This window comes from Podarcis pityusensis (assembly GCF_964106645.2).
Source record: "Podarcis pityusensis genome assembly, chromosome: 14".
NCBI lineage: Eukaryota > Metazoa > Chordata > Lepidosauria > Squamata > Lacertidae > Podarcis > Podarcis pityusensis.
Window position 1 is genome coordinate 27,834,406 of NC_138039.1, and position 23,699 is coordinate 27,858,104.

At 43.4% G+C, this 23,699-nt stretch overlaps 1 protein-coding gene across 7 annotated transcripts in view; it reads right to left on the reverse strand.

Annotated features, from left to right (window-relative positions):
- Positions 1-1,295: 1,295 nt before the first annotated feature.
- MAP2K5 (mitogen-activated protein kinase kinase 5) overlaps positions 1,296-23,699 on the reverse strand; it is a 125,689-nt gene continuing 103,285 nt past the window's right edge. For all 7 annotated transcript variants that reach the window (XM_080982181.1, XM_080982178.1, XM_080982182.1 and 4 more), the window contains 2 exons: positions 21,656-21,701; positions 1,296-1,623 (listed from right to left, as the gene is read on the reverse strand). In XM_080982181.1, coding sequence (XP_080838307.1) covers positions 1,501-1,623; positions 21,656-21,701 — 169 coding nt within the window. In that variant the 3' untranslated portion in view covers positions 1,296-1,500. The remainder of the gene's footprint in view (positions 1,624-21,655; positions 21,702-23,699) is intronic.

Here is a 23,699-nt window from a genome sequence, read left to right on the forward strand (position 1 = left end):
CAAAGTATTTTCCAGTCTACCTCTGAAGTAATGGTTAGGATTTGTAATTGTTCAGCAGAAACTCCTCAGTACAAGGGACTGGTGTACTCCCAAGCTTTTTTTTATGATCCTCTTCAGGTTTTTAAGTGACAGTGCATCAGAAATAGCCACCTCAGTGTAAACACTTTTGTTGGCTATCATACAGTCTTCCAAGTCACTGGACTTTTGAGAAATCTCCCGAAGAATTTCCAAAAAACAACACAACCTTGATAAATAAACAAATTATAAGACTTTAAAAATACATTTTAAATTAAAACACTGGTCTACTAAAACAGCCTCAAAATTAGAAAACGAATCTGGGCAACAAAAGTGGAAAAGTGGGCCCAAGACATTTTGGCAATTGAGAAGAACCATAAAATGGTGGGCACCTCCCCCCATACCCTGGGCCAGTGAAGATCTACATCAGGAGCAATGGGGTAACAAAGTTCTACATCAGGAACAAGGGCGGGGGGAGTGAAGATCTACCTTGGGAACAAGGGAGGGAATCAAATCAACCTTCCCTGATGGTTGAAATGGGAATCAAAGGCCATCATGGAAAAGGGACCCGCTCTGAATCATGCTGGTGAGTGCAGAGTCTAGGAGACACCAGAGGGAAGCTCCCATTTCCTCCCTAGGGGTGGGAGGAGACCAGCAATGCCTGCTGTTCACAAAGAAGCCACTGAGGCAGTTGGGGGGGGCCCGCTGGTGACGAGGTGGTAGATCTACCTTCCAATGAGCGTGCCACAGGCGACACTGCCACTGCAGCTACATTCCTTAGAGGTATGATCTGCTGCCCTTATGGATCCTGCCGCCCAAGGCATTTGTCTCACCTTGCCTCTTGGGTGAATGAATTCATATATCCACATACACCAGGATGGACAATGTGGGAATGGAGACCTTTGGTTGTGTTCCTACTGGTAAAGCCAAGTAAATCCCAACCTCCATTATATTATCCCACTAAAAGAGGACACATTGCACAATGTCCTCATTTTCCTGTATTGAGAGCTGCTCTTGGGGTTGCTTTGATGAACAGCACACACTTCTCTAATGAGTACAAATTTAGCACACATCCTGTGACTGATACCGGTTATTCTTCCAACATAATTATTTCCCCTGCCTGGTCCATTTCAACTCATTTTTGGTGTTAAAAATAAAAAGACTAAAGGAGATATGATTGAGTCCACAGGACAGTTAAATTCATGCCCATCAATTCATCCACCCCACCCATGGACTGCTTTTAAGCTAGTAAAAGATGTATAAAATACTCTGAAGCCAAGAAATATACAGTAAGTTTAATAAAATATATAATATTTTCTTAATGTTTCAGGAAACAGTGTGATGATAATGGGGGAGGGGAGGGGAAGGTATTTCTTGAATAAAAAAGTCACCATGCCTTCATCAAAGTCTCCTGCCAAAGCATAAAAAACCCGCATGGGCTTTGGATGACACCAGAGTCCTTTGGACATTCAGCATCCCTTTGGCTCACTGAGATCCCTGCTGCTGCTGCTGTTGCTGCTGCGAACGCCTCTCCTCTAACATCCGGCAGACCCACATGGAGACGACCTCAGCATTCCCATCATTGTACTGGACGATGAAGAGGTGGCCCTGAAAAGAAGCAGAGATGGACTCAACCAACAGAATCAAGCATCTAAGAATATAAGAAGAGCCCTGCAGCTGGATTGAGCCAGTGGACCACCTAGTCCAGCATCCTAGTCTCACAGTGGCTAACCAGATGCCCAAAAGGAGGACCTGAGTGCCAAGGCAGCATGCTCCCTACTTGTGATTCCCAGCAAGTAGCACTGAATGAATGTACGAAACACACAAGGATCACCAGGTATTGCTACTCAAGATCTGTTTTAACTGGAGGGTTTCTGGACTGAATCAGGGGCCTTCTGATTGCAAGGCTAGTATTCTACCCCCACCCAAACTATGGCCTCAGATGTTTTTCTTTTCCGTGGAGAATATTGTTTTAAAGTTTTTAAAAAAACCTATAAATCAGTGTCTTTCTTTTGTAAAGGTCCAATCTGAAAAGGAGAGAAAAACATTACAGGGGGAAAAATGCTTGTTTTCCAGTCCAGTCGAAGGGCAGAAGGCAAACACACACCTTTCCCAGGTGTTTATTACCATCCTGTATTTTTGCTTTAGGCATTACCAGATTGCTGCCACAGCTTCCCAATATTAATTTAGATTACATCTTCTCCTCAGACTGGCAATTACTGAGATGGGCTGTGGCAGGGACAGAAAGTGGAGACCATTGAGGCATATGGCTGAGTGCGGAAGTTCCCTCTCTTCTTTCCTGGGAGCTCCCTGCAGCCTCCATGGACTCCATGGAATGCAACAGTTACGCTTTTCAGTTAGTTACTATGAGGGAAGGCACTTGTTTTACAGAAAGGAACACAGCTCTTGAGAGCTTTGCAGGAGCTACCAGATCCTGCATTCTGTGCTCTGTTCAACAGCTGCACTGATGTGAGCTTTATGATGCATGAAGTAATTAGAAAGAAGGGTGTGCAACTGAACATGTGCAGAATGCCTCCCTTTGAGGCATTTCCCTGCTCTGAGATTAGCGGCTAGAAGCCTTGAAACCTCCTTTTTCAAAAGTCACCCACTGGCACAGAGCTCCAGCCTCACACAAGTAACACAAAAGCAAAGAATAACAAAGGGAAAAGTCAAGTTGACGCTGTACTTTGGAATAATTGCACGAACTTCATCAATGGTCGAAGGGAGATGTTGAAACTTTGCTTCTTAATAGCCATAGCCAGCTGCAACAAATACAGTGGTACCTCTGGTTACGAATGCTTCTGGTTACGAGCTCTGCTAACCTGGAAGTAGCTGCTCCTGGTTGTGAACTTTGCCCCAGGATGCAAATGGAAATCGCGTGCCAGAGGCACGCATGCAGCAGGAGACCCCATTAGTGAAAGCACGCCTCAGGATAAGAACGGTTTCAGCTTAAGAAAGGACCTCCGGAACGCATTAAGTTCGTACCAGAGGTAACACTGCAAATTGGTGCAGGCAGAGTAATATGGCCCCAAACCCTTCAAGAGAACATGGAAATATAATAATCAAAAGGGTGGTGATGATGCAATAAGCAAAACGCAGCTGAAGATGGAAGTGGGACAAATGGATGGTTGTGGATGGTACAAAGACACCAAAATATTTTTAGGTTCGTTCTAAATTTGCACCATTTCTGCAATATGAATCTTTCTATGAAACAGATTTGCCGCTCTTCCATTGCCCAATCACCACCATCCTAGGAATTGCATGCTCCTCCCCTTTTGACTGACAGCGATGCGAACATCTTTCCTCCCCTGTACACATTGACTTCCTCTTTCCTCATATTCCCTTAATTGCTGCTAAACACAGTAAGATGTGACTACAGGAATTAGGAAGTGGAAATTTGAATATTTGCATTATTTTTCAGATTGTCTAATTTGGGCATTTATCAGGGCCAAAACTTGCTCCTCCTCCAATAACTTCCTGGTCAAGCCTGGTGCTTAGTCTTCCAGTATCCAAGTGCCTTACAGTAATTACTCTCACTGACTTCACAGAATGCCATGAGGTTAAATTCACTTAAGTGTTTGTAAAACTCTTGGAGATCCCTGGAGGAAAGGAACAAATGTCCTTATTCACAATAAAACCTACAATTACCTGCCTGGCCTTTTAAATAAGTCAGCCACAAACAAAACTGGCAAACGAGGAAGGTCAAGGAAGAATTGAGAGGGAAACAAATCAAGATCCCAGAGACAAAAAAAGAGAGAGCACACGCACACTGGGCCAGTAAAACCAGCCATTAAACAAAGTCAGACAGTTTCTACCATGAATCTCCTTTACAGCGGAGAAGCTCCCTGCTGTGGAAAAAACCCATCTCACACCAGTTGAAAAAAGAAACTTGCCTTGCTCAGGATTAGCCACAGCAAGAGAGACAGCAAGGAAATCTGGAAACAAAATGGTGTCTGGGAGCTCTAGGCATGCAGTTGCTGTGTGGAAGAATGGAAGAGGCACTGGGCTGCAGGAGTTAACCTGAAAGCAGGAGGGCCAGGGCTTAAGCTCATTTCGCACCCTGTTGCAAACTCAGTTCCTAGGAGGGAGGTGCAGAGAAAGGGTGGAGACCTGCTGCTTTTGTGGAACAAGCTCTGCTCAGTTGGACCTGCACCATATTGGCCTAAATATAAGCCACACTTCTTTTCCAAATTCCGTGAAAAGTTAAAGCGCGACTTAAATTCACGACCTTACAAAATTTGGCTTTTACAATATCGCTGCTGAAACAGACATACAGTAAAACGGAATGGGTGTGAGTGCCTGCAGAATTTTAAGGGAGCGGCTTATATTTGGGTATTGTCTTTTCTCCCCCCCCCCCCAATTTTAAAGGTGTGGCTTATATTCTGGCCTCTATGGTAATTGTTTTTGGGTGGTGGTGGGGAATAGCTTCAAAAACAAGCTTTTACTTACTGTTAATGCCACCCCAATCTATAGAAACTTCCCATGGGGAAGGGTCTGAGCACGGTGATAAAAAATGCAGAAGGTCCCTGGTTTAATCCCCGATACCTCCAGTTAAGAAAGGATCACAGAGCAGGCAATAGGAAAGACCTGGAGAGCTAACGCCAATCAGAGTTGATCACAATGGGCTGTATTAGGTGAAACAGCCTGGTCTAATATACGGTAGCTTCCCACATTCCTTTGGAAGTGAGCTATAGCTCAGGGATGGAGTACATGCTATGCATCCAGAAGATGCCAGGCTTTTTCCTTGGCATTTCCAGGTAGGGCTGGGGAAAGCTCCTCCCTTGAAACTCTGGACAACTACTGCAGCGCAGATCAGGGGTTTCCAAACACGTACCACCAAGATGGGAGATGGCACATCCATCACACTGAATATTCACATTGTTAATTGATAGTATTTTATTGCTTCTTTTCTTTCTTATATTGTATTTTATTGTAATTCCATTGAATTCGAATTGTAATACAACGGCTACGACAGGCAGAAAAATCATTAAATAGTCTGCCAAGACCACCAGCAATTTTCAAGTGGTTTACTGGGGGGCGGCGGGGGTTTGGGAACTGCTGGTACATACAATACTGAATTAGATGGACCAATGTTCTGTATATACAAACCCAACTCTCATTTTCAGAACTGTTAGATCCTGTCTCACACTCCTGGGTATAAACAAAGGTTAGACAGCACTGGTAGTAACATGGAAACGGGTGTTGTTGGCAATAATAATAATAATAATAATAATAATAATAATAAAGATACATTCCTAACCACATATTTGAAGCTGATGTAGAAGCAATAGGGAGATGATAGCACAAGATGAATTCAGCAGCATTTGCAAAACTGTAGATCTGGAGGGATTTGTAGGCTTTTGGGGGATATCATAAAGTTTTGCATGCCAGAGTGGTCCTAGACATAAGGAAGAGCCTTTTTCCAAGTGGGTAGAGTCATAGAAAGCAAAAGCAGAGGTTGGAGGTAAGGATGCTAGGAAGGCAGAAAGAAAAAGGCAGACCAAAACACTTGCTTCAGTGTTTTCCCCACTGTTGAATGGATTCCACTGAGGCGGAAGACAAGGGAGACGGTAGGAGGTAACCAGAGATACAGCTAGAGGGGGGAATGAAGTGGGGGGTGGGGGAAGAAGCAAGCCAACTACATCAGAAATGGAGCTGGCAGTTTGTGCAGGTATAATGAAGTTCCAGGCTGTTAGAAAGAGACAGAACCCATTTGTTAACCAGACACTCTCATTCCTAAGGAAAGAAGAAACAAATACACAAGGCACACAGAAGCAGGGAAGGACATAATGGGAAAAAGGGAGGAGGAAAGATGTGCATTCCAACAGGATTTTGCTCCTTGCGCATTTCAGCAACAAATGAACGTTGCTGGCATCGATGGGATCCACTTTATCCTTGAGCAATATTGGTCCAAAACCAGATGGCAGCAAACCTTTGGTACTTAAATATCCCTCTATTGACTCCCTTCATTTTGCAAGGTAATGTTGCAGAAATGTAAATGCACGGAAGCTTGAAATGTGTTTTCTCTTGTAGCAAACACTTCCTCAGACAAGAGGTGACCTTGAATTATTGGCTTGGTGTGGGGTCAGGACCCATCAGTCTCTGGAGCTGGATTCAGAGCAGCCTTCCTCAGGAAGATGAGGATCCTCACCGCAAGCCCTGTTACCTAAAGTGCTACCAAGACCATTTTGCCTTGCTTAACCCCAAGTGTTCCTGCTAGTGCCTTGATTCCTAACACTTGGCTCTGCATGTGGCTGAGCAAAGTGGAAGGCTTATTAGGCAGCACAACAGAAGGAATATGGTGTAACCAGCTGTCCTCTTCTATTGGGCTTAGGCTTCTCCTGAGTAGCTCCCCATTTCAGAAGCTTGCCCTCTGAAATGAAAACAGTGAGGGAGCAGAGCTAGGGGGCCCATCCCTGTGACCTCCTTTGCATGTTAAGAAAAGGTTATTTCAAAAACCTGTAGAGGCTTGGGATGGTTCAAGGAGAACCCCGGTTGCTTGCTTGGGGAACCACACCATGCAGGGTTCAAGGGGACCCTAAGAAGTCTTGTACGCTTACGGTTCCCCATCACAGCTTTTTCTCTTGTTTCTGGGTAGCTAGAGCCATCCATTTGTCCAATAGCTGGTATGCCAGACCACCAACAATTCATTTTGGTGAAGCTTTCTCTCAGGTGCTCACAGTGACCTGGGGGCTAGAATTAGGGTTGAATGCCAAGAATACTCTCAGAGAGTATTCTACCCCCCAGGTCACTGTGAGCTTCTCCCTGGTTTGAAACAGGTAACTCTCAATTTCGTTTTCCTAATCTTATTCTCCTAGCCCTCCACTCTATTTTCACATGGCCCAAATCCATGCCATTTACATTTTGAGCTTGCCCTGTTGCCTCTAGTGCAGCCTGCTAGATCCGTCACTCTCTCCTTAATCTCCCCCCAGCTCCATCTTCACAAACCTAGTCAATCTAGCCTACACTAAAGGTGAAGTTCCCACCTGCTAGCACAAAGCCTTCCTTTCCATAATATTACTCCTGAAGAGAGAACCCCTGAATGCAGAATCTTCAGGAGTCGACACCCACTGATCTCTGGAAGCTGCTGGTACAAAAGTTTTTTTTTAAAGTGACTGGTCAGCCAGCTCCCTTGCTGTTCAGTACTCTGTCCACTCAGCTCCAGCACTGACAGGGCTGCGACACATGAAAGGTTGAATATATATATATATATATATATATATATATATATATATATGGCTTAATTTAAAAGGATGGCTCCTCCTCTTCCTGTAACTAAGCTCTGCCCAGATTTCTTGTTGCAAAAGTTCTGAGACATGGATGAGGAACCTGTGACCCTCCAGATGTTGTTGGACCACAACTCCCCTCAGCCCTGATTGGTGGCTGGGGATGATGGGACTTGTAGTTGAAAAACATATAGAGGGCCACAGGTTAGCCATTCCTGTTCTGTTGTACCATCACCTGATCCAAACCAAGAAAACAGTGTTGGGTGGAATATAACTCCTAGCACCAAGAGGAGTAACACCATCTACAGAGGTTGTGTGCTAATAGTAGTTCCAGGACAACAGGGAGATTTAGGAAGAAAGGATGATGTACAGCTAAAGACTTAAATATTTGTTAAGAAATAAGTGTCCCATTCACTTCTGTCCATCTTGTTTCCATTCTCCTTGGCCACTAAGTTCTTACACATAGAAAATGGGCACGCTCACTACACTGAGAACAAGGTAGCAACACACACTGATTATTCTGCCAAGCCACATTCAAGTAGATAAAAATATTGCAATTTCTCCCCTAAAAAATTTCTTCTAGTTTACCCTGGGATCAAAGCCTAGACAGAGTGATGGCCCAAACACCTCATTTAGAACAACTTAAAAGACTCTGGGGAAAGTTCTCTCTCTCTCTCTCTCTCTCTCTCTCTGTGTGTGTGTGTGTGGTTAAGAGATTCAGTCCAGCGAAAGGTCAGGTCGAAGAGGCCTGGGGATGGATGTGGGTGAGTGTCAGCCAGCCTAATTTTCTCTGCCAACTCTGAAAATGAGATAAACAATGACAAACCGGGCATTTTAAATGAACTTGTCACATCTCATTTTCTTGAGAAGGGCTGCCTTTTTTTAAGCCACTGGGCTTCTGCAGGAAGATTAACCCTTTCAAAGATGAACACCTATTGATAGATGTGAATGATGTAGTTCAAACTATCTGACTTTGTTTAGTAATGACTTCCAAGTAACCCACTACGGACTATTTGCCTCCTTGGGTTTCTCCCTACCCTTGGGTGTTATACTTCCCCAAGGGAACATCAATGCTTAATTCTCTGCCCTGCCTGTGGATGAACTATCCCAAACATGAAATATTACCAACAAAGTGACACTGTGTTGCTCCATTTTCTGCCTTCCAGGAGCTGAGAGAGGTCACCTGGAGGAACCCACCTGGCATGACTTTGGCCCGTGGGATAAAACATTTTCATATGTAACAGCTTTTCCTGGCGTCTGGTGTTGGATGAGAGTTGGCTTTATTTAAGGATGCTGCTGCTGCTTTTATTCTTATTGACAGTTCATTCGAAAAGCTTTCCTTTCTGTATTTTTGCATTTATTACATTGTAGATTAGTATCTTTCCTTCTTTTTTGCATCTTCAATATTTTTATAGACGGGACTAATCTGCACATGAAACTAAACATTTGGATTAAAACATGCAAATGCAGTATTTGCTTAATATGAAACACCAAAGTGGTTTATTACATATCACAGCACATTCAAAGCACCTTTATTAAAACCTGCATGTGTAAAATTGGAGACTTATTACAAAATGGAGGGGAAACAAACCATGTGCCTACAAAAGAAAGGTCTTCCCTTGATGTTTCTCTTAAAATACCCCTCACACCAGTCAGACCTCAGGGCGAGGCTGGAGTCACCAAAAAGAAGGCCCTGCTTCTAAGCCAAGCAGATTGCATTTCTCTATGTAAGGGAATCTAGGGCAGCCCCCCCCCCCCCATTTCATAAAGGATGTGGGCGCTCATTTAGGGAAATGCATTCCCTTAGCTAGGGTGGAACAAGCTGCTTAAGACTTTAAAAGGTCACAACCAGCATCTTGAACATAAGTCCTGGATTTGGCAACCACTCTGCATATGTTGTAACAGGGGGTGCTATACAATCCCACCGTCTTCACACTATCAAAAGCCCGGCTGAGGAGTTCTTGACATTCCCAAAGACACTCAGTGGTGTGCATGGACAATGTGGGCTTTGAAAACAGGACTAACAATTGCCAATAAATGCTGAGCAAAGGCAAAAACTGAGCTGACAATTTACCTATAATATCAGAGCAAAGGGGACAATGGCATTTCCATTAAATGCAGGAAGCATCTCAATCCAGAACAATAAAATAAAATGGAAGATCCTAACTGTTCTACTTGGAGGCAACCTTATTAGGAAGGATGGTGGTGCCCTCAGATGGCACTTCAAGTACAGTTTATTAGTGTGTGATATTAAAAGGGTGTTTTTATTGCATGATATAATGCAATGGGAACATGGGCACTCTGCAGAAAGACCTTGCACTCAGAAGTGTAATGAACCCAGAGCCCGGCAAACATTATACTGTACATTAACCTATCGTTAACGGCACATTAGGGCTGGGGGCACTGCACGCTCGCTGGTCAGGACGCCAGTCAGGACAGCACAGAGGAAAAAGAGAGAGGAAAACACATAGTGCCTGCACAGGAGGAAAGCAAAGAGATAAAATAAATATGGCTACAGGGCCTGATTGGTAAAAAGATTCTTCTCACAGCTTAGCATGCAATTGTGAGACTTCTCACTGGAAAAAGAAGAAGAACAGAGCAGCTTTATCTGGAGGTATTTAAAAACGAGACTTTAGTAGTTTCTGTGCAATGGCGCGGTGTAAACAGTTTTCATTTAACAAAACATTGCGCTCACTTGGTCCTCTCTGCCTGAAAGTCGCCATCAAGATTCTTTGGCTTAATCCTGACACATTTTTGTCACTACTGTCCTTTCCTGCTAAGCTGCCAATAGCAGTTGGTCTTCATTCTCTCTTGATTAGTTGGTTGAACCTCTTGTGAAAGGGCTCCTGATACAAATCTGAATGTTCACTACGTACATGCAGGAGTAAATTCTTCTACTGCCTTGGAGGCACCTCTGATGGCAGCGACTTTCACCAGCCGATCTGTTGTCAACATCCTGCCGCTACGTCCTCTCCAAACTTCTGTCTCTATGCTTCTGAAATCCTTCTCCATCTGGCTATAGCATGTCCGGACACACTTTGTTCATCAAGCCACTTCTCATCATTCAAGCCCTTCCTCAAAATCAAAAATATTTTTAGCAATTTGTTTCCTGAGCCTCACTTTGTCACTGCCCCTAGACTTCCTCCAAACATCTCCATGACTCATTGTCAGTTCCCAACTGCTCTCTTAATGTGACCGGGGCAGGTCCATCTCACTTCTGCACCTTGCATGCATCTCTATTGCCCAGCTGACATTACACAAAGGTTAAACAGTAAAAGTCAGCGTTATAAGGTATGACAACGCAGCCAAGAACAGACTTCAATGGTTCTTGGTTCAATGAAGAGGTTTTTTTGCTGAGCTTGCCCATGGTAAGAACAAAAGAAGAGCTTTGCTAGATCACACTAATGGCCCATTTAGTCCAGCACCCTCTTCTCACAGTAGCCAGCGAGATGCCCTAATGGGGGACCCACATGCAGGACCCAAGCACAAGAGCCCTCTCCCCTCCTGTGGCTTCCAGCAACTGGTAAGGGTAAAGGTAAAGGGACCCCTGACCAGTCGCGGACGACTCTGGGGTTGCGGCGCTCATCTCGCATTATTGACTGGGGGAGCCAGCGTACAGCTTCCGGGTCATGTGGCCGGCATGACTAAGCCACTTCTGGTGAACCAGAGCAGCGCACGGAAACGCCGTTTACCTTCCCGCCAGAGCGGTACCTATTTATCTACTTGCACTTCGTGCTTTTGAAATGCTAGGTTGGCAGGAGCTGGGACCAAGCAGCAGGAGCTCACCCCGTTGCGGGGATTCGAACCACCAACCTTCTGATCGGCAAGTCCTAGGCTCTGTGGTTTAACCCACAGCGCCACCTGCTTCCCTTTCCAGCAACTGGTAGTAATGCAGGAAAAGAGCACATGAGACACAACCCTTTTGTCATTGTGCAAAAAAGTCAAAGTGCAAGCTTTTTGGTTACACAACATTCTTCAGAAGACTGGATGTCTGCCATTTTTCAGACTAATAGGAATGCTCTTAGCAGCCAGAGATCCACCAGCTTCCTTCCACTGCCATTTTAAAATGGTGAAGGTGGCCTCTTGCACGGTTCAGTGCCCTGTCACACACTGTAATTAAAATGTTCATTAGTGTACATGAGAGGCAATAGCTTTGAATTGTACGGAAAGCTCAAGATGAGGCTTTGAGAGTTGCCATTTTAAAATCTCTTCCACAAAATCGCTGCAAACATTAATCATCCCCACACTTCAAATGTTCTGATATCCACCTGGCTACACTATTAAAATAAAACTTGCTGCCCCAGGGAAATCCTACTTATTCTTAATTGTTTTGAGGCTTTGATGGGCTTTTAATCTAAGATTAATTTATGCAATTTTAAATAACTCTTCTTATGATTAATAAGCTTGAAAATTAAAAGGAGTCTAAAGCAATTATAATGAGCATTTGGTCATAACCTCATTAGGAGAAGGAGTGAAGGATACAATGCTGGAATTCTTACAAGATTACAATTTAAGGTTACTTCCGGAGAAGTCAAATACAGCTCTCCAAATTGCAAAGGCAGATTAGGCCAGGTCAGTTGGGGGAAACATTGGCTATCTGGATCACCACACTAATGTTATTGTCTCAGGAGCAGCAGAAGACGAAGCATTTGAGCGAGGGAGAGAATGACTGGAACACAGCCAAAAACACACACAAAAAAACCATGCTATTTTGGAAGTTGCTTTCTCTGGGCAGTAAAAGCACCAGCTACACTTCATTATTATTTTAAAATTACCAGTGTGTGTGTTAAGAACTTTGTGTACCAGCACCTCTTCCAGTGAGATAATATCTTGGTGCCTGGATCAGACTAAAAGCCTGTCTCATCCACCATCCTGTTCCCACAATGGCCAACCAGTTGCCGCTGGCAAGCACACAAATGGGTCATGGATGCAGAAACCCAGGGCCTTTCAACTGAATGAGCAGGCAGCAGGGGCCCCAAACACAGTGAAGCTGGCTCACCACATTTTAAGGAACTACACACTTTTATCTAAATAACCAGCCCCTCCAATATTTAAGCCCAGAGTCTAATTGTGCTCCTCTAACATGGGCAGGTCTGCAGAGGTGTCCCCATCTTTCTTCTCTTGCACTTGCTTTAAGAAACACTGCCTTTGTGGTGCTGGTTGCCTTACCTTCAATGGAAGGTAAAAAAACAAGGAACTTAAGAGAAGTGAAGCCTGAGCCTGCCTGCCTTCTTTGTATTTCTTTCTTTAAAATCAATGTTTAATTTAAAAATTAGAAAGTGGAGCAGGCTGCAAACACAGAGGTTGATTGAAGCAAAATTTAAATTCCTGTCAAGCCCATTTAAACACAGGGGCCCTTCATAGCCAATTAGTTGCTCCGTGTGAATGCAGGATAAACTTAGGCCTGGTCACCGTTAGCAGAGAGCAGACCCACTGTGAGGTGCTAGGAAGGGAAAAAATTAACTAAAATCAGGAGTGTATGAAATATTTATCCTCCCAGCTTATCACGATGGGGTTTTGCAAAGTGTAAATGAGACAAAAATCGATTCCTCGTCACCCTCAAATCAATCCCCCCAAATGGGTCGGGGCATCTGTTTCAGCTAAAATTTGTTTACTATGGCAGATTTTGCCTTAATTGTGGTTGTTTATCTCCCGCCGTCCCCGGGGCCCTAATCTCCCGATAACTAATACTTAACACTCATTCCACATCTAAAGCTACTTCGAATCCTCAACAGGTTTCGGAGCTCTTAAAATTATTGAAACTGCGGAGACAGGAGACAGAGTCGCTTTGTGAGAAGGGCATTCTCTTCTCTACAACCAGCTGGGTCCAATCACCACCAGGGATGGAGACAACAAAGGTGCTAAAAGGCTCTTTCACAATTGCGATTGCGCCACCGGGAATTCAGGGATAAAAATGAGCTTTGATGGAGAACTGGGGGGTGGGGGGAAGAGAAAGAGAGAATCCAAACAAGGTTTGTGGCAGTCTAGCCAAAGAAAGTTACTGTCATAATGAAATGCTGTCAATCACCATGAAAATCCAATTAAGAGCTGTTCGGCATAGGCTCTCTTAAGCAGAAATACTTAAGACGTAATTTCGGCAACTCTACAAATGAGAAGAAAGTGCTTCTGGAGTTATTTAAAAGAAGATCAGGAGCTCCTCCCACAAATCCTGGGCACGCACAAACCAGTTTCTCATAGTCCCCTATGAAACAGAAAATGCTTCATAGCCATAGATGCACCCATTTTAGGAATGTTTTAAAGGTGGACCAATCCCATTACTACATCCCTTACAGAATAAGAGAATCATCCCACAGCCCTAAATTTGCACTCAGGAATATTCTTTCAAAGGCATAGCATTGTACAGACATTTATTTAATATTTATATTACCCAATGAGAACTGTAGACCCATCATGGACAGGGTTTATTTTAACGCAAAGGGGAAATGCCCATCTTTGTCCCTCTGCAATTAGTAACTGCCAATTCAATCCATCCTGTTCCAGTTGAATGTTTATTTTTATCTTTTTAGATGTATCATTAAGGGACTTGAAGGCAAACATTGTTCTCCGCACTGGGACCTGCGTAGGAGGAATCCCTCCTGAGGACTATGTCCTAGATTAACAAGTAAGTGTTGACTTTTCTGTATCAGTTCAAATATTGGCACATGGATCTTCGTAAACATTACCAAAGGACACATGGGGAAATGGTGGTGTCCTTCATTCAGGAAAAACAGCTTTCAACTTTCAGTGAATGTGGAAAGCCCTTTCAGACAGTGGGTGGCTTCTGGGAAAAGGGCCTTCTTCGTGGTGGCCCCCTACCATTGAACACTCTCAACCGGAAAGCTTGCCTGATGCCTGCCTTACCTTCCTGGTGTCAAGGGAAATACTTGGTTTTTTCCACAGACCTTTCAGTAGATTTACTCCTTGTCAAATTTGTTTTATGCTGCTTTTGTTTAAGTTTTAATGTGGCTGTATTTTTAACTGATTGTTTTGTCTTTCATTATGACACGCTGGAATATTTATCTTGAAGGAAAGGGCACAAATAATAAACAATAGAGAAAAAGTAACCTTATCATGTGCTGCAGATAAGTCTAACTGCTTGAGAGGAATAAATCAGCCTACAGCTTCACTATGCAGGCAATACTAATGCACAATGAAGTGGCTGCACAGCCATGGCTGGGTTTCAGTTGCACAAATCTGATCTTGTAGAGAAGTCCAAAAAGGGACAACAGCAAGTGTGGCTATTTTTCTGTTTTCTTATGTTTTTAGTTCAAGCTGATAACACATGTTTTACTAGCGTAAGCAAATAAAAAACCCTAAAACCAAACAGCAACAACAGCAATGATCGGATGTGAATGTATCAGTTGATTAATTATAACATAATTCACAGATTTTAAAAGTTGGGATTTAACTTTAGTCTTTTCATTCTGGTGGCATTATGTGATCAGCAATCATTATGCACTGGTATGGAGAACGTTGTCCTGCCACAAAGACTCCTCTAGCAGTCTGCAGGCCTGTATGAACTCTGAAGGGTTGGGGGGGGGGGAGAGAGCTCTTTCTAGCACTCAGTTCCACACCCTAATTCTGCCACATCAGTTAGAAATGTTTACATGCAAAGATGGAGCAAGATAGCAAAGGACTCTTTCTCTGACCTAAGGGGTTCAATTGCTGATTCCTGTCACTTGATGAATTGGCCTGCATAATAATAAAAAAAACAGGCTCCTCTGTCCTGTAATTACACCATGGCACCTAGGAGTTGAAAACTATTACTTGCAAGCACCGTACATATTGCAAATTTAGTTACCAACCTTGGTGGTCAGATAATTTATGCAACTACAAAGTTTTAATAGTAGGCAGGGGATACATCACTTCAAGGACTTCCCCTAGTGGTTTTAAAGGGAAGCTAACTGCATTTGGGTAGGTTGGGATTCCCACTATATAAAAAGACAGAAGAGGAATATTTTTAAAAATACAGTAAAAAGGAACAAACAACTAGCTAGAAATACACAATCTTTCCTGTAACCAAATCTAAACAAAGGCTGCATCTGCAACATTATTGCACATCATAGAATATCATAGAATTGCAACTATTTCCCAGTGTTTTTGTAAAAACTGGATATATTTTGCAAATCATATAGCTGGATATAGATACAGCCATTCTATTTTGTTACAGCTTTATTGCTTTGGGATAACAGCCTGTTTTGCTGGGGCAGGGCAGGGGGCTGGTGTCCAATGAAGCCACCAGTGCAGCAAGGAAAGGAATGCTGTCCCAGTTATACAGGACAATGGAGATGAGCCTCCTTTCCTTCTCCACTTGCATGTAGAGTGAGGGTGATGCTGTTCACTATGTGATCCCTGACTGGCTGGGATCCTGCAGTGAAGGAGCCTTTTCAAATTAAAAAAACAAGGCACTGAAGCAAATTCAAAGAAACAAGGACTACAGTGTGTGTGTGTGTGTGTGTGTGTGTGTGTGTGTGTGTGTAGTGGAATGTAAGGCTTATGAATGCCAATCCTTTCATATCCAACCCCCAAATGGCAACTTCTGCAGGACAAATCAAACCTCATAAAAATTTGGTGCAGCGTTTGTAATCTCATGCACCAATGCTTCCTGCTCAGATGCCCTCCCAGCTCACCTCGCTTCCTGCACTGCAAGGGATGGGTGAATGCTGGACTGCTGCACTGTGCTTCTCTGGGGCACAATCTGGCAGGAATCCTCGTTGGAAGTGTTTGGTAGGAGTGGAGGGAGAAGAGGAAGCCCTTGTGACTGAGGCTAGAAAAAGAGAGCCAGAGTGCCAGGTCTTGACTTCTGTGGGGACCAGGAAGGAGGAGGAGGAGGAGGAGAAGGAGGAGGAGGAGGAGGAGGAGGAGGAGTGAAGGCTAAGCTGCCATTCTGCTATGGGCTGAGCTGATGGGGTCCTGCAGCGGAGGGTGCTGCAGATGAGGAACGGCCTTAAGAAACACTCTGGTTTGCTCTTAACTTTCTATCAATAGTACATGCTTCACTAGGAAACCCACCAAGGGACCGCAACAGCATCTGAAAAAACACAGCCATGCAAAAGCCCCAGAAAACGGGGCCATCTTTTTAAACAATTCTCAAAAGCAGGCCGGTGCTACTGGGAGACAATTTCCATGTTAGCATGCTTGCTGAAACACTCTCTGCCACTGAACAGCGAGAACAGATAATAACCATTAGTAAATCAAACTCCTTGGCAATATCCAGCTGTGCCTCGCACATTTACATACAGATAGAATGGGTATATGTTTTTAATATGTATGCGATAACGCACTTTCCCCACAGCTGAAGTGTGTCTTACAAAAGGAGGAGGCGAATGGGAACGCATTGCCATGAGATAATAAAGTGACCTAGATAAAGTATTAGCCAGCGATTGATCTCAAACAGGGGAAGGCTGCCTCTCTCTGACCCGGTTACTTACTATGCATAGATTCCATTAAATAGAGCTTAGGAACTGAAAGCTTCAGGAAAACGGTGCCACTGAGGCCGAGATCGACAGCGTCTGGGTTGGAGTGCACAAATGTATAGCCTCCTGTCCCATGTGAATTCCTGTGGCATTCAGCCACACCTGGAGAACACACCTCCATCAGATAAAAGCGACTCTCCCACCAAGCCTAAGCCTGATTTAGATTTTAAATGGAGGTGCAGTAGTGTAAACAAATCTTTGCATATTTTTCTGAGAACTTGTGGATTCTATCCTGATATCAAGGCAGAAAAGTGCTTTAAAGAAACTAAAAATGATTCCCACCTATAAGCATGCAGGATGAATGAAATGATGGCTCTTTTTTACTTGCTCAAATAGCTCAAGAATGATGCAAGCTTTCAAGTTCCACAGAAGTCTTCATCAGGCAAAATATCTGAAAAGTGTGGTGAAGCAGACAGTGACTGACTTGGAACAGGGAGACTTGGGCATGAAGCTCGCTGGGTGACCTTGGGCCAGTCAGACATTCTCAACCTAAAAGACTTTGTAGGGCTGTTGTGAGGGCAGAATGGGATCTGAAGGCAGCTCTGTTTAGGGAAGCTTTTAATGTTTGATATATTACAGTATTTTAATATATTTTTTGGAAGCCGCCCAGAGTGGCTGGGGAAGCCCAGCCAGATGGGCGGGGTATAAATAATAATAATAATAATAATAATAATAATAATAATAATAATAAAAAATAGGATAATAGGATAAAATAATAAATACATAGAATAGGTTCTTGCACGTCCAAGTGTGGGATAGTTCTGCAGTCAAGTGTCAGACAGTGGTACCTCGGGTTAAGTACTTAATTCGTTCCAGAGGTCCATTCTTAACCTGAAACCGTTCTTAACCTGAAGCACCACTTTAGCTAATGGGGCCTCCCGCTGCTGCTGCGTTGCCAGAGCACAATTTCTGTTCTCATCCTGAAGCAAAGTTCTTAACCTGAGGTAATATTTCTGGGTTAGTGGAGTCTGTAACCTGAAGCGTATGTAACCTGAAGCATATGTAACCCGAGGTACCACTGTATATTTTATCAGGCACTTGGCTCAATGTGAATTATCTCACTGATTTTCAGGGTCTTTTGCTTTGTGTTTACATGGAACTTATATGAACACTCTTTGAGACCCATTGGCTACCTGCACCTGGTGAAGCTGGCCTGTCAAAGCTGTTTCCTGGGGTGTGGACACTGTCACATGATGACAGCTTCTAGGCGCCATGGGTGAGAGCTGAGTGCAGAACTGTGCTGGCTGGGCCTGATGGGAGCTGTAGTCCAAAGCACCTGAAAGGTGACAGGTTGGTGAAAGCTGCTGTAGGTCATTTGTAAGTCATTCATGAGCAGTGAGAGGAGGGATAAAAATAGATGCTTCCAGTTCTCTGGATATTAGCCATTGGAGATATTGGGACCATGCAGGCAATTTAGTATAATTAAAGGGTGGAAGCAAAATGAAGATAGCTGAGCTCCCGTCTTTTCCCACTCTCAGTTAATGATTGCTAAATTATTATATGCATTTCAGAAAGCCAAGTTTTTAAGGGTTTATTATAACCTCCCATCCTGATGCAGCTCCCATCCAAGTTAGTAGCATCATTTCCACTAGGAGTTGGCCTTGGCCACACTCCACCAGGAGGTTTTGCTGCACAAGCCCCATTTAAAATGGATTGAAATGCAATAGGACAGCAGCAGAAATAAGATTTGGTAGTACACAGTGCTTTTGGTCTTTGTTTCTTCTCTCTCTTTTTCTTTGTGTGTGTTTGAGTCCAAAGAATCAGAGGAAGCTTTTTAAGAGTGAGTTAGGGACTTCCATTGCATGCGAAGACAGGCTCTGGCAGATTGAGCAGACAACACTAATTGTGGGTCCAATGGTCAAGAAGGCGGTTTCTGCACTTACTGCAGAGGGAAGTGAGGGGCAGATGGGGCTCATCAACCTGGGAAGGTAGCCCATCTAGGAGAAGGAAAACCTCTGACTCTAAATCTCCACTGCCTTGTAGGATATCTTCGGGAGAAGAAAAGGCTAAAGAGTAAACCCTACATAAATCCAGAGTGGAGTCCCTAAGATGGTTGGGTTGTGCCTCATTCTGGCAACTCCTGCAGCCAAGCTGGTGCCCAACATATTGCTCTGCTTTCCTTTGGACCACATCAGGGAGGCTGAGAGGGGGGTCTTGTTGTCTGAGCAGCCCAGGACCTTCATACACACAGTCCAAGCTTGTGCCCCGGGGAGGTAACTTCGAAGCTCCTAACGCAGAGGGTTGGACTTCATCCCTGAAGGCACAATCCATTGTCTCTCAATAACAATAACATTACAAAGCCAGAGAGAGAGAGAGAGAGAGAGAGAGAGCGAGAGAGACTCTTTTATCCATGAAGCTTTCAAAAGTCTTGCCCGTCCCTTGTTCCACTGTCCAGATCACTTACTGCCACTTCTCTCTTTCTGGTAACCCCAATGCCTGCAGAGTTACTTGCCAGAACTGCCACTGAGAAGGGCCTGTCATGGGTCACCATGAACAAGGCAGTCCTGATTAGGTCCAAGTGGCCTGATCTCTGGAGCATAAGCAAGGAAGAATCTGATGACAAAACAAAATCCAGGACACAATGCACCAGGAACGTCTGTGCAAGAGCCGTTGGGGTCTCTGCACAAGCAACATCCCCCTTCACTTTTGGGTCTATGACTGTGGCATCAAGCAGGGCATCAATCAGACTTCTCAACACAGTCAGAGGCCCTTTTCAATACTGAGTGGCCAGGCTTCAGAAGCCATTTGCAGTGAAGGGAAAGCAATGTGGAAGAAAGTGTTGATTTTTTAATATATATTAAAAAAGAGTCTTTTTAAAAAAGCCATTGTGCCTTTTTTTAATTATTAAAGGGGGGATGGGAGAAGATACTGTCTCATGAGTAGGACTCAGCACTTCAGGGCAGGTAGTTGGAAAGATATATAACTCTATGTCGTTGTTCCTATAGGCACTCACCCCTTGGCCTCCGTCTTTATGACTTTACACCCTGGAGTGGTGTTACAGCTTCCGAACACGCACATATATACTGAGGGTTGGAAGTGCGATCTGCAGATGTTTTATTTATAAGTGGCAGTCCTATTGCATCACGGAAAACATGCATTTACAAAGAGATACAGGTTTTATGAAACCCCATTCTGTTGGTTTAATAGTCAAGCTACCCAGCCATAGAATAATAACAACGCATCAGGTAAATGCATCTCCATCTCTAGAACCTGTTCCAAGTTCTCTCAGATGTGACTAAGTGCAGGAACCTTCCAACCATCAAAAGTTAATAAAAAAAGAGAGAGCGGCAAATTAAGGCAGCCTCAACCATCACTACCCAGAGACAGAATGGACGGTGTGTGTGTGGGGGGGGGGGAATACAAAGTTCCTCCTCACGAAGGTATTTCTGCAATTGCTTAACAGCTCTCTTCAGCAGTAACAGAAATTACTCACATCCAGATTTATAAACATGGTCATATATCTGACAAACGTGATGCCCATGCAGAGGAAGAGTTGCAGAGGGAAGTGGCATCTCTAGGGCCTCAACTAGCACAGCGGCATTTTAGACTTTTTCCTTTTTCACACACACTTTGCTCCTGCTGTATTGAAATCTCCTTTGGAGCATTGTTTCAGGAATGTCCTTGCCTTTGCCACAGGTGAAGCGGCAGCCTTCCGTTGCTTTAGACATTTTGGCGGAGACTCTTCTTTTTGCCCAGATCCTGTTTTATTTGTTAATGAATTTCTGTTTTATTCACTTTTATCTGCTTTGATGTGCTTTTATTTGCTGTTCTACTGGTCCTAAGTTGTGATTTGGCTTTTGTTTTAATTTTTTTAATGGTGGATTGTTTATTTTTTAGACTGCACACTGCTCAGAGATTTCTAAAACACTAAGCCTTATATAAATGTTTTTCAATCAATAAAAGTGATAAGAGTCCACAGCTGTTTGAGGAATGCAGGCCAAACCCCTGCCCCCCCACCCCGGTGTTCAATTCTGTGGCATTCAGTACAATAGTCTAACATACTTCTACAAAAATTCAATAACGTTTACTTAAAAAAAAAAAATAATCTGTGACTCTTGGCCATGGTTATTTCATTCTGTTGCGAAAACATAACTCATCTTAGCTTCCTCCCAGTTCTCTACTGGGAAAGTAAACGAACCTATTTGACCTATCAAGAACAAAGGTGATCTATGGGTAAAAGTGTATTGAAGGGATTTTGTTTGAATAAAATAAAATAAAATAAAAATGTTTCATTATTATACAAAGTTCAGCATGGACAGAAACAAAGGGCAATTTAGAAAGGAAAATACCATTAATGAGATTTATTGTTTATGATGTTTCTGCTCTTGCCATTGTATTTAGTGAATTGTTATGCACTGATCATGTCAGAGAGCATGACTGCCAACCTAAAAGCAAAATAAAGGACTTTAAAAAAGGAAAGAAGAAAAAAAAAGGACAAAGGGCAATCTGTAGAAATGAAGACATTCTCTTGGCAATTTGGTGAGGAAGAACATCACATCTAATGATGAAAAAGTTCCATAGAAACCCCAATATCAACTTCGCAAAAGGATAGAACCCTGCCAATGTATACTATAAGGGTGGATACAAATTGATAGAAACTACTGTAGAATTCAGTTTAAAAAAGTTTTTTGAAAAAGAAATAATTCAGTAAATTAAAGAAGAAATCTGAGTAATTCCTAATACAGACAGCATCTTGCTTTGATCAAGAGACCTTTCAAACAAAATGTGTCCCATAACCACCGTTATGATTCTGAAACCAAGATAGAAGCTTATGTGCGTTACGCCAACGTCTGCTGGCTGTCAGAGCTGGAAGCAAAATTTAGATTTAATGTTAGTTAACTTATGGAGGAAAAACACCCCCAACAAACTTCTGCATGTCATAAATCAGCAAAACTTTTCTTGTTTGTGTTGTAATGAGAAGGCTGAAGATTTACTTACCATTAACTCTTCAGGGGCTGGGCGTTCCTTTGGCTGCTTTCTCATGCTGTGCAGCAACAACAAAAAAACAGAACTCAGGTTCGGTGTGAAAAAGCACTAGTCATTTACTTCACTATCTTAGAATGCTGAAGATTTATTTTTTTTAAAGTCTCTTATTACAGATGACCAACAGTTAATGAAGAAAACCAACCCCACCCCCACCCTACAGAAAGCTTTATGAATGCACTTGAAATGTCACTGTTTTTCTTTAACTTGACTGCTTCTGTCACCATGAATTAAGGTGGGCACCACTAGGCACTCCGCAATGGAGCCCACACTGCAGCCGGTACTATTTGCAAGGCTAATTTCAGTGGAGGGAGGGGACACAACACTTTGGCAACCCCTGGACCAGCTACCCTTCCTCCCAGTTTGCTTGTTGCTGTGGCACTTCTCACACATTACGTTTTTAGGTGTTCACTTAGATCCTCTTAGGCATACACGTGTGAAATGTGTAGTGCGAGACAAATAGGTGTTATGCAAGTTTACTCACTAGGGGCCTGTGATTGGCCGGATCAGGTTTGCTGCTGTGCAATGTGCTACATGCCCCTCTGCTTCATACAGACATACAGAATTTTATTTGTATGTTGCCTGTCCACGGTTCAAACCATGCTCAGGGCAGTTTATAACACGGGGAAAAAATACATAAATACAATGTAACAAAAGCAGTCATAAACAATAAAGAAAGAGTTAAAAAATACATGACCAAACCGAACAATTTCCATATAAACCACAAGGTATAAAATAAAGATATAAAAAAACCCCAGCAACAATCCCCGAATCTCAACAAAACCCCCAAGAGTTTGTTCAGCAGCCTCAGATTTTGTCTCCGTTATCTCCCCATCCAGATCAAGGAAGCAATGGCAGCCAACTTATGTCTCCTCCCATGCTAGGGTACTTACCACAATAAGCATTTACATACAGGTGGGATATATATAATAAAATTGTTGTTGTTGTTATTAAGCTTTTAAAAACAATTTGCACATATTAATACTTCAGGATCTCTTACAACAGCCCTGTGGGGCCAATATTATTATCCCTGTTGGAGGAGGGAGATGGATAGAATAGCAGCCTAAGTTGAGCTGGTGAACCTGTGGTTGCAGTGAGATTTGAACTGGGAGGTTGGAGCCCATCTGGCTTACAGCTCACACTCTTAACCCCTAGGCTACACCAGTTTGTGCAAGTCAACCACTCTTCTAAGAGGTTAAAAAAAGAAGCTATAGCTCAGTGATATAGCAAAATTTTCCCATGCAGAAGATCTCAGGTTCAATCCCTGGTAGCTTCTCCACAGCTGGGACAGATCCCTGCCAGAAACCTTGATCTGCTGCCAGGGTTGAAAATACTGAGCTAGACTGGAGCAATTGTTCTGACTCAACAGAAAGCAGCTTGCTATGTGCCTAAAACATGTAGTATAGCATAGTGTGTGACCTGGGCAGTCCCACCTGCCACAACTTGAGAGCTTGCAGAGAACACAGTGCCCCTTGGAAGATCTATAGTTGCCCTGTGCAGTTTTAATGGCACCAGGCACTGCTGCTGTGTAATCTTCATCTGTTTTAGAAATACCCATGTAGTACAAGCTCCAAAGAACTTAAAGGAGGACAAGTCAGCAGCAGAAGCACTTGGTGGATCGCTCCCCTTGTAACTAATAGCCATGCACAGCCCAATGGAGGCTTGCATTCTTGCAAGCCATTCAAAGCTGCCTTGGCAACCCTCTTAATCTGACATTCCAAAGTAGCTGGATCTCGTGGGAGAACAAGGCTATTATCTGCCATCATTTATGCTTCAGCCTGACATCTGTGGACATTTCTATAGAGGTTAGCCCTCCTCCTGCCTCAATTAAAAATATATAAAAACGATATGTTTTCAGATTAATCTCTGGGAAGAGACAGAAAGGTACAGCCCCCTGCACCTCAGTTAGCAAGAGCAGGATAGATCACCCACAATTATGGCTGCAGCATAAAAACCTAATCTACCCGAAACTGGATCAGTCTTATAATAAACATAAGCC